Source organism: Colletotrichum costaricense (genome assembly GCF_030867565.1).
Source record: "Colletotrichum costaricense strain IMI 309622 chromosome Unknown Scaffold_23.1, whole genome shotgun sequence".
Lineage (NCBI taxonomy): Eukaryota > Fungi > Ascomycota > Sordariomycetes > Glomerellales > Glomerellaceae > Colletotrichum > Colletotrichum costaricense.
In genome coordinates this window covers 1-15,510 of record NW_026848252.1, presented here as the reverse complement: position 1 = coordinate 15,510, position 15,510 = coordinate 1, and the positions used below count along the sequence as shown (strand labels likewise).

At 54.8% G+C, this 15,510-nt stretch overlaps 4 protein-coding genes across 4 annotated transcripts; 2 read left to right on the top strand and 2 right to left on the bottom strand.

The window, feature by feature from the left end:
* Nucleotides 1-1,025: 1,025 nt before the first annotated feature.
* Nucleotides 1,026-2,627, top strand: CCOS01_15148 (cellulase; the record flags this gene model as incomplete). The annotated part of the gene is made up of 4 exons (XM_060463290.1): nt 1,026-1,094; nt 1,154-1,268; nt 1,329-1,942; nt 2,001-2,627. The coding sequence occupies 4 exons, from the start codon at nt 1,026-1,028 to the stop codon at nt 2,625-2,627; spliced, it is 1,425 nt and encodes a 474-aa protein (XP_060305893.1).
* A 1,518-nt stretch (nt 2,628-4,145) lies between these two features.
* CCOS01_15147 (metallo-beta-lactamase superfamily protein) lies at nt 4,146-8,631 on the bottom strand (the record flags this gene model as incomplete). Its single annotated transcript, XM_060463289.1, has 2 exons — nt 4,146-7,428; nt 8,372-8,631. 2 exons carry the CDS (start codon nt 8,629-8,631, stop codon nt 4,146-4,148), a joined length of 3,543 nt encoding a protein of 1,180 aa, XP_060305892.1.
* Nucleotides 8,632-10,641: 2,010 nt separating this feature from the next.
* On the top strand, nt 10,642-11,717 carry CCOS01_15146 (nitrilotriacetate monooxygenase component B; the record flags this gene model as incomplete). Its single annotated transcript, XM_060463288.1, has 2 exons — nt 10,642-11,490; nt 11,580-11,717. 2 exons carry the CDS (start codon nt 10,642-10,644, stop codon nt 11,715-11,717), a joined length of 987 nt encoding a protein of 328 aa, XP_060305891.1.
* A 370-nt stretch (nt 11,718-12,087) lies between these two features.
* On the bottom strand, nt 12,088-14,120 carry CCOS01_15145 (cAMP phosphodiesterase class-II; the record flags this gene model as incomplete). The annotated part of the gene is made up of 2 exons (XM_060463287.1): nt 12,088-13,596; nt 14,055-14,120. 2 exons carry the CDS (start codon nt 14,118-14,120, stop codon nt 12,088-12,090), a joined length of 1,575 nt encoding a protein of 524 aa, XP_060305890.1.
* Between the last annotated feature and the right edge of the window lie 1,390 nt (nt 14,121-15,510).

Below are 15,510 nucleotides of genomic sequence, written 5' to 3'. Positions count from 1 at the left end.
AGCCCGCATTCAATCGAAAACCGACACAATGGAACGCCGACCCTCTGCCTCCCGGCCAGCCCGAGAACCCCTTCCCATTCGCTCCCGAGGCCGTGCGCGCCCCATCCCACCCTCCCCCTCCCCCTTCTCTCATTGAGGCTCACAACCCAACTTGGACTTTGGAGGACAGTACGGAGTAGAACAGTAGTGACGGATCGGTTTTATCCCCGGACCTATCCCCAAATCGCTAGATTTCCACTCATATTGGGCTGCATTCTGATAGTACCCACCCCGACGATCGCGTGTCTGGGGCCCTGGTGGTAACGGGACGCGGATCACCCTAGGGAGCCTCTTGGTGTCCGCACATGAAACTCCCACCGTCTGATGCAGACCCTCGTCCGACCAGGCTTCGTGGCGCTCGCCGCATGAATCTTGTCGCACAGAAACGACCATCGGATGGCAGGCTGGGGCCATTTACTCACGGCCAACTTGCTGTTCGCAGGTTCACTGCCTCCTCCAGGGCCTCCAGTGCCTCTCCAGCTGGGCTGTTTGTGGATGATGGAGAAAGGGGGGCAGGGGGGTAGGAAAAGAAGTCCACATCTCACCTCTCGGTCCCGCCATCCCGTTCGCTGGTGTCATGTCATATAGCCCATGGGTTGACTACTATTCTTGGACGCTCCCTTTTTCCAAAGTAGCATTGTCGATGGCCTGCCGGTAGTAGATATGTCATGCGGCTCCCCGCTGCCTTATGTACAGACGATTCTTGATCCTCCTTCCCAGGCCTTCTTGCAACCAAAGCCCCCCTTTCGTGTTTGCTTCGTGCTGCCCTTCGCTTCTTGGGCCGCAGTTTTTTCTTCGATTCTTCGGATTGAGTCCTTTCTTTTTTTGACACCATCAGATTATTTTCACTTTCGCTTCTTTTTCATTCGCTTAGGTATCGAATATGTTGTCAAAGACACTTACACTTTTGGGGTTGACGGCGGCAGCATGCGCTAGGGTGCAGTTCTTGGCAAGTCTCATATGATCTACAACAAGACTTCGGACCAATGTGTCTAACCTTTCTTGCCCAACAGGGAGTCGCGATATCAGGTGCCGACTTTGGCTGTGAGATTGATGTAGACCCCTCCCTCGATATCTCATCTCATCCAACAATTCGAGACTAACTCGATGCCAGGGAAGCTGTCCAACGGGAAAAGTCCAGCTGCCTCTCAGCTCACTGGGAGGCGGCGACGGCGAAGGCCAGATGAACCACTTTGTCCAGAACGACAAGCTCAACATGTTTCGACTTCGTCAGTCTACTTGAATTCTCTCTCACCTTGAGAGTCTAATACTGACATCCAATACAACAGCCGTCGGATGGCAATTCCTCGTCAACAACCAACTAGGCGGCCAACTCAACGCCGCCAACCTTGGCAAATACGACCAGATAATGCAAAAGTGCCTCGCGACCGGCGCGCACTGCATGCTCGACATACACAACTTCGCCCGCTGGAATGGCGGCATCATCGGTCAAGGCGGGCCGACAGACGACCAATTCGTGTCTCTATGGACGCAGCTCGCGACAAAGTACAAGGACAACGCCAACGTCGTCTTTGAAATCATGAACGAGCCGCACGACCTCGACGTCAAGCTCTGGGCGGCGACGTGCCAGAAAGTGGTGACCGCCATCAGGGGCGCCGGCGCGACGTCGCAGATGATTCTGCTACCTGGGACAAACTTCAACTCGGCCGAGTTCCTCGTCAGCAGCGGGAGCGCGGAGGCGTTGGCCGCGATCACGAACCCCGATGGAACGACGGATAATCTGATTATTGATGTGCACAAGTATCTTGATCAGGATAACAGCGGCACGCATAGGCCCTGCACGACGGACAATGTCGAGAGTTTCAGGACGGTGGCTGAGTTCCTGAGGGCCAAGGGACGAAAGGGGCTGGTCAGCGAAACGGGCGCCTCGAGCGATGCTTCGGTACGTCAATCGATTTCCTTGTTCTTTAATGGGTGATGTGACTAACGGACGGATACAGTGCTTCACAAGCTTCTGCGCCCAGAACACTTTCATCAACCAGAACTCAGACGTCTTTATCGGCCTCGTGGGCTGGGCGGCCGGCAGCTTCAGCACCGACTACGTCCTCAGCCTGACGCCCAAGAAGTCGGGCAACACATACACCGACAACAATCTGATGAAGCAGTGCGTCCTTGACACCTGGGCCAACACGGAGCAGAACGTCTCGACGCCTGCTACACCACCGGCAGCTTCATCATCATCGTCATCGGCGGGAGCAGCAGTATCACAGCCCATCGCATCCTTGGTGCCGACGAAGCTTCCTGCTACTACCCCGTCCGCGTCGGCGGCTATTTCAACACCTCCGAGCTCAGCTTCGAGCTCAGCTCCGACTTCGGCACCGCCACCTAGCAGCAGCGGCGGCGATGAAGAGGGCATCGCGCCCCCGACGACGATTGTGAGCATGCCGACCACGCTGCTGGTAGACCCTTCTACGCCGACACCACCGGCGGCAACCGGGGCTCGGAGCGGTAGGAATGGGACGACGACGACGACGAGCTCGTCTCCTCTTCCGACGGCGGCGGGGTCGAGGCTAGGAGGGCTTGATAGTCTGCTGGGACTCGGTTTGGCAGTCGCCTTCTTCCTGTAGAACCAAGTCATTGATATCTCGGAGATTAGCAGATAGGAAGAAAAGAAAAACCAATCATCTGACTACCATCAAGGGCCAAAGAAAAAGTTGACTCGAGGGAGATTCGAACCCCTAGAAATGGCAGACTATCCCGTTGGGACTCGGTCGACAGTCACCTTCTTCCTACAGAAGCTGAGCCATCAGCACCACAATCACAGGTAAAATAACATAAGGATATCCACATGTATTATCGTAGGATACCTGTAAGCAAAAGAAAAACTATAAAAATAAAGACTCGAACTGGCAAAATGGCAGAATATGGTGCTTCCGCGAGACGCTGGGCGCGGAAGTCTTAAATAAATTTCAGTTTGCGATCTGTAGACGAGAGTCACACGCTAGACCAATCGGCCAACGTGGAGGGTCTCGCCTATCCCGACAGACAGACCAACTTTGCTCAGCTATAGGGGATGTGGAGTGTGCGTATTCCTTGAGCAACCGTGATGGCTTCCGGCATACTTTGGAGCCTGAGGTACCTTGCTATCCTACGCATCAGGGTATCTGAGATTTCACGTTTCGCGTCCTTCCTTCTCTATTTGTCTTGACCCCCAGCCACCATGCTGCGTACTTAGACTTAGCTGTGATGCCACCCGCCTTCCAAGATGGAGCTCCCGTTATGGTGTTCTCTCCTTTATGGATAGGAAGGGTACTTCTAAAGCGAGGATCACCACCAAACCCCCCAAAGGCTCCAATACTCCATAGCGAACAGCTCTGAGGGTTCCAATGTCGAACTAGGAGTGTTGCTGATCATCAGGTCTCTAAGCCTAGTCTTGCCCCTCGCCGGCGTAAATGACAGATTTCCTTGGTCGTAGAGGCGAGCCATCACAAAGGCCGCGTTGTATGTTTACTTTCATTAGGTACCTTATGCTCCTACTTCGCGCCGGTAGCTCTATCCGGGATACGGATGGTAAGGTATCACATGTGTAAGCGCGAGCCACGTGATCGAATTCGATTATACTCCTCGACAAAGTCAAAAGTCACCACGTAGCAAGTGGGTATACGTTTCTCCTTCCCAAGTTCTTGCTCCACGGTGACATACCTGCCTCACCCAGATCAGACCTTCCTTCCCCAAGTTCCACCACCTGAATATACAACCCGAATACGCGGAGAATCGAAACCCTCATATACCCCTCCAAGTCAATTCCTGTCACCAGCCCAGCAGGCGCTCTCTAGGTCGGGGGTCAGGTCAAACTGTGGCGTGGGTGGTGGGGTGGTCCAACGTCAACAATCAAAACGCCAACCAGCCTACTCGACGACAGGCTTAGCGAAGCACCCGAGTTCGAACCCCAGCATGAGCGCCAGAGATGTAGCCCCCAGCTCAGCACCGAGGGGGTGAACTCTTTTGCCTTCTTGGATCCATCGAGATCTTTAGTACTTGGCCATTATAATGAGTTTGAACAGCAGAAGGTGCAATGAAAGGTACAAAATTGTAACAGGACACGTGTGTCCAAGTCTATTAGTATGAGTGGTGTTGTTTGTTTTCTATTCATCCGCATCCTGCCTAAAGGCATCATGCTCCACATAGCGGCTGATAGCAGGCAAGAAAGCCTGCGCCTGGCGGAACTCGCCCAACTTCACCCTCATCTGATCCCACGCCATCAACACCGCCTGATCAGCACCATCATCCGTCTTGCGGTCCTCGACGAGCGGCAGCTTAGCATACCGCTGCGAAAAGTGCGTCAGCAGCACGCGGCGCGCGCCCATGTTGCTCGCCACCTTCAAAGCCTCGCCCAGCGTGCTGTGCTTCTTGGCCACCGCGTCGCCCATCTTGTCATTGTCAAAGGTGCTCTCGTGGATCAGCAGCGTCGCGCCCTTGCCGGCCTCAACGAGCCTCTCACTGGGGCGGCAGTCGCCCGAGTAGGCGATCTTGAGGCCCGACGGCCAGGTCAGCACGCCGGCGTAGGCATCCTTGCAGTGGTTTACGGGGACCAGCTGAGCAGAGGCAAGGCGCGTAGGGCAGTCGGTGGGGAGGCGCCCCTCGTCGTGGGGGAAGAAGTGGCCCTTTCGGATGAGCTTGACGCGTCCGAAGGCGATGGGCTCGATGCGGCTGTACTCCATCAGGAAGTACTGCATGGCGGCGGGGCCGATGAGGCCGAGTTGAGGCTGGGGAGAGAGGTGGATGGTCGCTTCGTTCCAGGCGCGAAGGAAGCGTGCGGTTCCGAGGTGGTGGTCGGCGTGCATGTGGCTGATGAAGATGCAGCGTGTCTCTTGAAGAATCTTGTTTGTTTCTTCGGCTCCGAACGTTCGTTGGAGCTGACCCAGGGTGTTCTCACCGCAGTCGAAGAGGTAGTTGCCGTACTGTGGTACCCGGACTAGGGTTGCCGAGACGTTGCGGTACTTTGATGGCACGGCAGATCCGGTGCCGAGAGGGATGATCTCCGTGTCGCGATTCGGGATGTCCTTCTCCGCTTCCTCGATATCCTTGAGGAAGGCAGGCTCCTTGATCTTGTCTGCGGCTTCCTTGGCGAGTTTAATGACTCCCTCTTCCATTCCGTTGCCCTTAAACTTATTGTAGATTGGGGGAACAATCTCATCCTTGACGAGCTCATAGGCTGGCGACAGCTTCGCCTTCATGCCCACACGAGCAGTCTCCACGTTGGAGCCAATATGCGAAAGGTCCCGGACGGTGTTGTCGAAGGCAAGTTGCGGGAAGCGGTCAGGGTCGATCTGCCTCAGGTAGCCGTGGAGGATGGCATAGGAATCCAGCGCCAACATGTTGGGACTGGTATCGGTAGACATGACGAGATGCTGGACATCCGGTCGTTCCCTCATGAACTGTTGGATTCTCGGGTCGTCGATGACGGTCGGCCCAAGGATCCAGTTGAAGACGTGTACGCCATCCATCAAGTTTGCATTTTGCCACTCTGGTCTGCCAAGGAACGAGTCAATATAGGATGCGTCTGCGATATCAATGACTGTAAAGCCCTGAGGCTTGATCGGCGCCTCGAGAACCATCTCAGGCGTGACGGTAATACCATCCTTGCCCTGGACAGACACTCCGTCGGTAAGTTTCTTGTTGTCAGTGGGCTTAACACCCAACTCCTTCGCGGCAGCTGCATTGAACTTGCCTCTTCGGCCCTTGTTCTTTACGATATAGGTGACGGCAGTGTTTGAGATGGAGGCGCTCGGCAACTTCTCAACCGTGGCCGCCGGCCAAGGGTACCGCACCAGAACGTCAAGGTCAGGCACGGGTTCGTCGCCGCCCGGCATGGGACCTTGGTACTTCTTGATGTTGCCGTCTTCTCTGACGAAGATGGTGGCGGGAAGCTGGACCTGCGAAAGTTTCGTCTCGTACAGCTTGTCCATGGTCCAGCTGGAGTTGAACATGCTCTCAACAACACCCTTGATCGCTTCCCGGTCAATGACGGCCTGCTCCTTGGCGGAAACAGCACCGGCTGGGTTCGCCAGGCCTTCATCTTCCGCCGTCATGACCTCGTGGCTTCTCTTACGGGACTGGTTGACATGATCGGAGGCGATGGGTACCTTCCACACCTGAATGAGCTCGTCCTGCCAGTCAGGAGTGGTGGCGTCGGGGTTGGCGATTCTCGGATCCTCGTACAGTTCGACGGCGCGAATCGGAAGTCCCTTTCTGAACACGAACCCTCTCGCTGTTGCGACAGAGTATGCGAGGTTCTGGGCACCGTGAATCTCAATCCGCTCAGGACCCTTGGCCGCGATCAATTTCTTTCCCGTGCCCTTCCTCGCCTGGTTCCTCTCGTGCACCTCTCTCCTGCTACCGTCGAGAACGTCCGCGACTGTAAGCATCATGCCAATCATGCCGCCAGTGTTCTGCTGGATAGTTGCGCCCGAAATAAACATGACCTCCAGCTTGCCCAAGCTCACTTTACGTTGGCTCAGCGCTCGCTGTGTTCCTTCCGCAATATTGCCGAAGAGGTAGCGGCGCTGATCAAAGTGCAGCATCAGGGCCGGGCCCGTATCCGCCGTCGGCGTCGCCGCGATCTGGAAGTAGTTCGTCATGGCGGCGCGGATGTCTTTCTTCTCTCCAGCCGGCGGTAACTTTGTATAGTGTGTCTGTTCCGTCTCTGGCCCCTGAATCAAGTCGGCACAGTAGATCCAAGAGTCTGGGATTTTCGCCGAGACCTTGTTCCAATTGGCCGGTATGCAGAAAACCCGCTTGTTGGGGAACGATTCTGGATCACCGCGGACAACGTCTCTCCTAGCGATACCACCGGGATGCTTGTGCCCTACGATTGAGGCCAAGAAATCTGCCGTGGGCAGTGGGCGTGTGCCGCGTTTGTTGGTGTTCAGAGAGTATTTCTGTTGGAAGGGCTCGCGACGTTCTTTATTCCTGCTAAAAGGCTCGTCGTTCCTACGGTAGGGCCGGTCTCTGCGAGAAGGCTTCTCGTCGCGACGAAAGGGTTCGTCTCTGTCGTCCCTGCGAAAAGGCTCGTCTCGGTGGTAGCGTTCCTTATTCCTGCTAAAAGGCTCTTCGTATCGGCGGAAAGGCTTCTCGTCTCTGCGAAAGGACTCGTCTTTGCGGAAGGGTTCTGTGTCTCTGCCAAAGGGCTCGGCGTCTCGTCGAGAAAAAGCGGCGGACGGTGTCCTGGTAGAATTCGGGGTGGCGAGCGGGACGTCCCTATTGTAGGTTCGACGCTTGGCTCCGTTTTCTCTATTGATGAACCCAGTCTTTGCCTGCCGGGTATCGACAATATTCAGCTTGAACTTGGAATCAAACTTGCTGTCGACCCTGTTCTCGAACTTCGACTCAAAGGCGTCGGCCAAGGAATCTACAGGCTTTGGCTTCCTGTTATTGGATCGGCTGTGGTGGGACACTCGAGAGGAGACAGCTGGGAGGAACGGAGATGGCAGGGCTCTGGCTGAACCTTTCCGGGGAATCAGCGAGGTGTATGGGAAACAGTTATTCAATGTTTGCGCCACATGCCTTTGGGTATATGGGCGGTACATGAAGTTGAAGGAGTGTGGGGAGCGCAGAAAAGGCTCACAAAAAGGGCAAAAAACGGGCGACGACCAAAAAAATTAACTGGTGGATATCAACACATTGGAGAAGGGGCAGCGTGCAGCTACGGAGGAAGAAAATGATCGACTTGACTGGCTGGAATTTTGGTGACTGTTGCGGCGACGTGGGACGGGACGGGGAGTGACTGCAGTCGGCCAAAAAACTTTCCCACAGAAAAGGACCCTTTGGCGATAAGAGCTTATCAGATGCACGTGATTTCTTGTCAGATCTGCCTGAGATCTTTGGGGTGATTACATAATGCAACGGGCTATGAACATGGACATCGTGAATCTCGTTCTAAATTTGCCCATCTTCTAGGTATTCTAATCTCATAACCATTGACCCCATCGATGATCCCAACACCTTGTGATGACACCAGTCAGTTTCTGTCCGCATCGCTCGCTAGAAAGTCAATCTTGCGAAAGCGACCGTTCTTCGCCAAATAATTCCTTGAACGCCAAGTTCCCTTACTCTGACCGTTGACCAGCAATTTTGATGAACCCAAGTCTTCTAGTTAACCACTTTTTAATCTCTCCTCACAGGCCTCGAGAATGAGTACTTCTGATACTGCTGATTTCTTCCAAGAACAACCGCCACAACCTCCTCGGCAGACTTATACCGGAAGCCAGCCGCGGCACCTCTATCTCTCACCCTTGGCGATAATGGTGCCGCCTGAATCGTCGTCGTGGACATGGTGACAACCTGCGCCGCCGTCCGGGGCAGTCATAACGCTTGTGTAGCTTGCCATCCAAGACCCGAAGCACCGCCGCCGCTACGCTTGGCGTTCCCGGCAGCGTGGTTCGTGGTTCGGCTGCTGGCGGGGCCGAGTGGTTGCTGCATGTACCCCAACTCGGCCTGCTCTGCCGTGGTAGTGGAGAGTGTGGTGCTGCTCCGCTGCGGGAACTGGCTTCGGACTGTAGCGGCGCCGGGTAGGGTTGCGACGCCTCCGAGGAGGAGGAGGGCTGATGACGAGGAGCGGATTGCGCTCATGATGCGATGAACTGGAGTTCTTGGCGGTTGACTCTGTTTTTCAAGATGTGTTTTTTTCTTTCTTCCCTTGAGGGATGGCTCTTTCGAGTTCAGAGGGGGGTTCTTTTCTTAGCTTTTTAGCTATGGAGGTTGAACGAGGGCGTCTTGTCGACATATACCTTATATATCTCTCGTTTTGGCCAGATACATACATCTGCACGCACGCTCGGATTGTTGAGGCCGCACATACCTGCTCCCCACGCAAATCAGAGTAGACGTGGGAGAGAGTAGCGTTCCATTTCTGCAAAGGCGTGGCCAAACACCCGGAGGCATTCCATCGACCGCCGCGGTGCGTCCTTGCATGCGAAACAGAGCCAATGCCCGCTGCGGAGGAGGCCCGCCATGCCACGCGCCCAATTGACGGGAATGGCGGGGGAAGCAGTAAATCAAGTACGTACAAGGGACCTCATGGAAGAGAACGGTGAGTACCTAGTGATGGGGTTGGAAATACCTGAGCACCTGAGTGTGCTGAGGCAGCTTTCCGCCCCCCCACGGAGCTTCTCCTGTTGGTTGATCATCCATACCAAAGGTTGGTGACCAATGCCTTCTGGAGAGGAATCACTTGTCTCCAATCCCCTCGTCTCTACGTTCCTCTGGCCCTCAACGCGAAATTCAATGGAAACTTATGCACTCATCTGCATATGGGCTTTTACCAAACCCATCGAATCCGTGTCTCGAGCTAAGCGTCTCGCATCCCATCGCTTGGCATCTCCCGTGCTACCGCCCCCGCGCTCGGCCGTTGAGACACTTTCATCTCAGAGCAGATGCGCACACGCGCTACAACCAGCCCTCAACAACATAAAAAGCCCAGGGCAGCATATACAGCCTGTGTGCTCCAGAGATAAGAAGCAGAGACAAGCACACAGCCAAAGAGCCCCGCTCCAAACTCAGAATCAGGTGCTTTGAAATTCCTCAAGGTCAGAGTTGATGATTCGCCAATCGATCAAAAACACAAGAGAGAGACTGTGGTGTTTTTGCATTCTCTGACCTCAAGATATCGCGCCATGTCTAGTCCGCCTACGTGTATTTTAAATGTTCAGCTAGGTACTCATGTCTCCTCTTCCTGAAAAGCATGTGTTCCATTGGAAAGGTTCCTCGTGAAAAAGGAAGTACCTATCTGCACCTGAGTGTGTGCCTGACAGCTGACAAAGAAGCTTATCTTGATAACTCTATCTTATCAACCAGGCACTTGGACCTCCTCCACACGCTCCAAGGCTAGTCTTTCTTCTCTCCCCACATGCAAGCACCCATCACCCAAGACCCAAGACCCAAGACCCAAGACCCAAGACCCAAGACCCTTCCGAGTTCCGATTTCCATCCCCCGACACTCTTCCGGCCCAGCGGACGGAACGATAACTAATTACCAATAGCCAATTTGTCAATCGCCATGTGGAAGACGAACCGGAACCCGTCAAGGGACCTACTAGGTGTAGATATATTTCCAAATACCTTAGTATGAGCCAGTCAAATTCATCACCGGGTAATGCATCAAGCGACCCCAACCACTCAGTCAATTGCATCATCAGGGACAAGGACCACACCCCGATCCCTGCACGTTACCCCTCCAAATGCCCCTCGTTGGTGACAACTCGACAAGGTGAACTTTTGGTGTGAGCCTCCACGTCACCCCACTACCGTTACCCTCCCCCTCGGCATCTACTCCACCATCCGAGAACTGGAAAGGGGGGTCCGGCGCAGGGTAGGTATCGGGTGCCTTACGGCAAGGCCAGGTAAGCTAGCAAAGCAAGCATCCGTAAGCAACATGCCGCAAGTTTGAGCGAGCAAAGTAGACCAGAAAGAAAGGGGAGACCAAACCCAAAGCTTCCACGTCCATATCATTACCCCCCCGTCGAGCAAGTGAAAAGTGGATTCCCGCATCCCGCAATCGCAATTCTGGCTTGCGCCCTCCTCCTCCACTCCCGTTCCGTAATCCCGACGATATATAAACCACTACAACTTCCGCATCCCACAATGTCATCGCGCACCGCCCTCCGTACCCTCCTCCCTGCCATCACCAACAAAACCACGCTCGCACTCTCAAGGACAGCAGCCTCCAGAACCCTCACAATGACATCCCAAAACAACTCCAAATTCGCCGGCGGCACCCAAGCAACCCACAACCCCCACCCGGACTTCAAATCCGTAGAATCCACCCGCCCGCCCTTCAACACCGAAGCCTCCATTACTTTCACAAAAACAATCTCCCCAGACTGGTCCTTCGGCTCCGGCGCAAACCCCCTAGGCCAGCCCGGCCTCTCAACACCGCACGTAGCAATCGATCCCCACGCCCAAGGCCGCCCGGCAGGCTTCAACTACAAACTCCTCATCTCCGCCATCACCCCGCGCCCCATCGCCTTCCTCTCCACCCGTTCCGCAGATGGCACCGTGACGAACCTCGCGCCGTTCAGCTACTTCAACATGGTGAACCACGATCCGCCAATGTTCGTCGTGGGCTTCGCCGCGTCCATCGAGAAACCCAAAGATTCGCTAAAGTGCCTGCTCGAGAGCAAAGAGTGCGTCATCAACATCATCTCCGAGGGCTTTCTCGAGGCCGCCAACTCGACGTCCGTTAATGCGCCGTACGGGAAGTCGGAGTGGGATGTGAGTGGGTTGACGCCCGTGTACGACTGCAAGCACGTTCAGGCCGCGCGTGTGAAGGAGGCCGTCTTCAGCGTCGAGGGGAAGCTCGACTTTGTGAAAGAGTGGGATTCGCGCGCTAACCCGGGCAAGAAGAGCGGTGTTACTGCGTTTATTGAGGGCGTCAACTTTTGGGTGAGGGAGGATGCTATCAATGAGCAGAAGAACATTGTCGATCCTACTGTAAGTCTCTGTCCATCTTTAACCTTGGACTCCCCAGCTCTTCTGGGTGGGTTGCGTGGAAAATTGGAATCTAACTTGATATCCCTCAGGTACTCCGCCCTGTCAGCAGGTTAGGAGGCATCACCTACGGCCGCACCACCGAGGTCTTGGAGATCCCGAGAGCCGACTGGGATGGCAACATTGGTGGCGAGGAAGGCTATGAGAAGCTCAAGAAGAGTAAGCAATAGAGACTCAACGGAGTGTCATTCAAGAACCAAGACGCACAGTTGTTTATCCAGGTGAAAGTGGCGTCAGAGAGAATCAAGAACAATACGATGCGCATGCGCCCCCGAGATGTAATACATAGAAATTAGGTGGCATCCAAACAAAACGCGGCGGCCCGTCATCATCACGGCCACCGATGGATATATAGGATGCGACAAATGGTGCGCGTAAATACATGGTATATATATCCCCTTGCCTCCTCTTATCTGCCCATGAAAACTCCAAGATAATCCCCCCACTGCACTCATCCTCATCATGAGAAATTCATGCAAATCATATCTTCGTGGAATCAACATCTAGAACACCCTGCGCCCAAACGCCACCCACAATATTTCAAAGGTAGAGACTCTGCCCCGCGTGGGAGACAATAAACTCGCAGCCCAGCTGGGCGTCGGCTTCGTAGGCCTCGAGTTCTTGCAAAATAAGTTTTCCTTGGTCCCTTCCATCTGGGCGGTCCTTTACGTGGATAATGACAACTTTGATACCCTTGAGAGGTGGGCCCTTGGAGTGCCCATCCTCCGTCTCGCTCCATCCTTCAGCCTCGCGCAAAGACAATTCCTGTGTAGGAGTCGTCAGATGTGGGCTCTCTACCGATGTAGCAGCGGGCGGCAGTGGCGGTACGTGGCCAATGTCTGCAGACACAGCACGCTTGGCCACTGATTTGGGGCTGATTGGGGACTCATCGCCGCCGGCAAGGCGCGAAAAGGCGCCTCCTGTCCTTCGTCGTGGGATCGTGTCGGGTTCTGCTACACGCTTCCGCTTCCGGGAGGCATGGGCATCTCCTCGCGCCTCCTCAACAGTCTGAGCCAATGCGTGCATCTCTTCCATCACATAGCGGGGTTTTAGATGACCAAATAAGCGATCATCAGAGTGCGAGTCGTCGTATGAACATTCGATGAAAATGGCAGCAAGTTGGCCAGCTACAATCTTTGGAGCAGCTTCTTCCCAAATAGTCAAGTTTCGAGGGGAGAGTGACATAGAATCCGGCTCGACGTCTCCAAAGATGAGTATCTCTAGGTTAGTAGCCATATCGAGGATAAAGTAAGCCGAGGAGTCGTAAACGCATACACTGGCCTGCGGCTCCGGCGCAACCGATGGTGCTCGAGGGATAGGCGCGGTGCTCGAGGCTAGGCCGTATGGCAGTATGCGCGGTGACGCCATGGATGCGGCATCGACAGAAGGATATCGTAGAGGTGTTGCAGTGGAGGAGGTCGAGCCGCGATGTGGGTGTCGCTCAATGCAGTGACCGTGTGAAACAGAATACGCCTTGATAGCGAGGCGATCCGCAACCTCTAGATATCCTTTAGACTCGCCATCGCCAATGGCTGGCGACCCTCCTTCTACTAGCCGGGTATACGTGACTAAGCCTGCACCGTTACTTTCGTCGGACAAGTTGGGCCAAATAACATTGTTGAAGATGTGAGTTTTGAGAGCGTTAACCGTTGAGGGCAATGCGGCAAGGCGCTTGGGCCTGGTAAGACCTGCCGTGTTCACGACGAAGCCGGAGATGTGATCGAGATGAGGATGAGTAATCACATACGTGTCGATAAGAGTACGAGTGATGAATGAGGCGATGGACGATGGATACACTGCGCCTGTTGCGACCTCCAGCTGACTGTTTGGTGTAAGCTGCAGGCCTGCAAATGGCCCGGAGGCAAGGGTGTGGGGGAGCGGAAGCTGGGTGCCGAGGCCTGGAGGTGCCGTTTCCTCAAGAATGCGAGTAATAGCCGAAAGATGAACACCGGCATCTACGGCGATGATGGAGCCTTTTGTCCACCCCGAGGCGACTGAGCGAACTAGAAGAGCCGTAGTATTGGATTCCTGGGGACCGCCGCCGGCACCCTAGAAATTTGGGTTAGCGGAGGTGCGGACATGATGGGGCCACTCTTTGAGGGGATCCTGGCTAAGAAGCGATAGGTCACTCCCGTCGCATTGAAAGATGTGTCTATCTTCAGTCGCTTGCGCAAAGTGTTGAAGAAGAACTGCCGGCTCTCCCTCGTCCAATGCTGTTGCACTTGCAAAGATTCCAGGGGTTGAAGTGCTTGCAGCATGGATTTCCCATTCGGTGCGGTTGGCGCAACCCGAAGAAGTCGACTGCATGAACGACAAGAGGATATGCGCCGGGCGGCCGGGTCGGGATGATCTCGTGGGGGGACTTTTCCTCACTTCAGGAGAGACACACTCGAGACGTCGGGGCCCAACAAGCCTCGGGGATGTGAAAGAGAACGCGCGCGATCTGCGACGTCGAAAGTCGGCAGTGAGGCGCATCAAAAAACGTGAGATGTGAGAGTGGAACGTACCAGGACAATGACCTGCAAGGCCGGCCGACGGAAATTCTCCGACTTCTCCCCATTTGTGTCTTCCATGGCGGGCTAGCTGTTGATGCGGAACGAGAGAATAAGTCGCGAAGAGGGTTGATAGAATTAGAATTCCTTCCAATGCCGAGAGCGCAGCCAATGCCGCCTCTACGAAGCCACCACCCCGCCTAGACGGGCTGCCAATGCCACGATGAGGTAATGGGGCCTGTGGTAGACAAGACGGAACGGCACGGCAGATGAGAATTGGCATGCGACGCAGTGATGGTCTTCGTTCTGGGTTGGTGGAGAAGATGCGATCAGTCGTAGTGTACAGAGACGCGCGCTCCGGTGGGATTTGATGGTTGGTTTGCAGGGGCTGACAGATCTGGAATCTACAATGTGAGTGAGATCGTCGGTGAGCGCGGGGTGAGGGTGTCGTCGGTGAGTGGTTGGTTTGGCGTCTTTACAGACAAGGTAGGTCGGCAATAAGAGGTCAGTAGGTACTCGGTAGGCTTGGCGGATTGGATGCTGATGTGCGTGGAGACGCAATGACGGGCGTAAGGTTGCCGGGAGACGAAGTATGTAAGAAGGTTGAAAGAAAGAATAAGTTAGACGATGGACGGGAGAAAGACACAGTTTTGCGATCTTGATGGAGGGAGGTCGGAACGAAACAGGGCTGGGGCTCTCGTCAGGCCTGATGTTTGCGCCTACCACCCCCTTTGCGGTTTCTGGATCTTGTCTCTTTCAAAGATCCCTTCTTGACAGTCTTTTCCCCACAGCCAAGCCAGAGAGGGAAAGAGAAAAGGCGAAGCGGATGGATCTCGAGATGAGATGGACGGCTTCTCCGAAGGCCGACGTCGTGGCTACCGGGATAGGTGGGTTTGAGTGGTGACCCAGCCAGCGGTGCTTCTGTACGGTATTAATTGGAGAGTGGAGAGCTCCTGGGAGCTGGAGTTGGAGCTGGAGCTGGAGCAGCTGGCCGGGTCTTGTCTTTGGCGGGCGCGGTGCGGGCGTGTGTAATCGGTGCGGATGGCAGCGGTCGAGCGTTGTTTAAGTCCGATAGCCAGGGTGGTTTTTTAAATGATTTTGTTGCTTTGGAATTGTTCAGGATCGAATAGATGGGTGACGGAGAGAGTCCAGACCAGTTGCTTTGACGTGACGACAGAAGAGCAAGGCAACGCGGGTGCGCGGTGCAGTTGAGTTGCAGCTGCGAATGCGATGCAATGTGTGTGAGAGTGAGCGTAAGCGACCTCGGTCGGGTGCAGCTGCTGTGCAGTACGCAGTAAGGTAAGGTATTATGCGACGTGCAGTGACAACGAGGAACGTGGATGGGCCAGGGACTCAGCAAGCAAGGCCGACGATGACGGTGGGGTCATTCTCAGTGGCGTTGACTCGGGCAGACATTTTGATCGGTTGCGAAGCTGGAAAAGCTAGATTTAGATGAGCTTGGTGTGCTTGG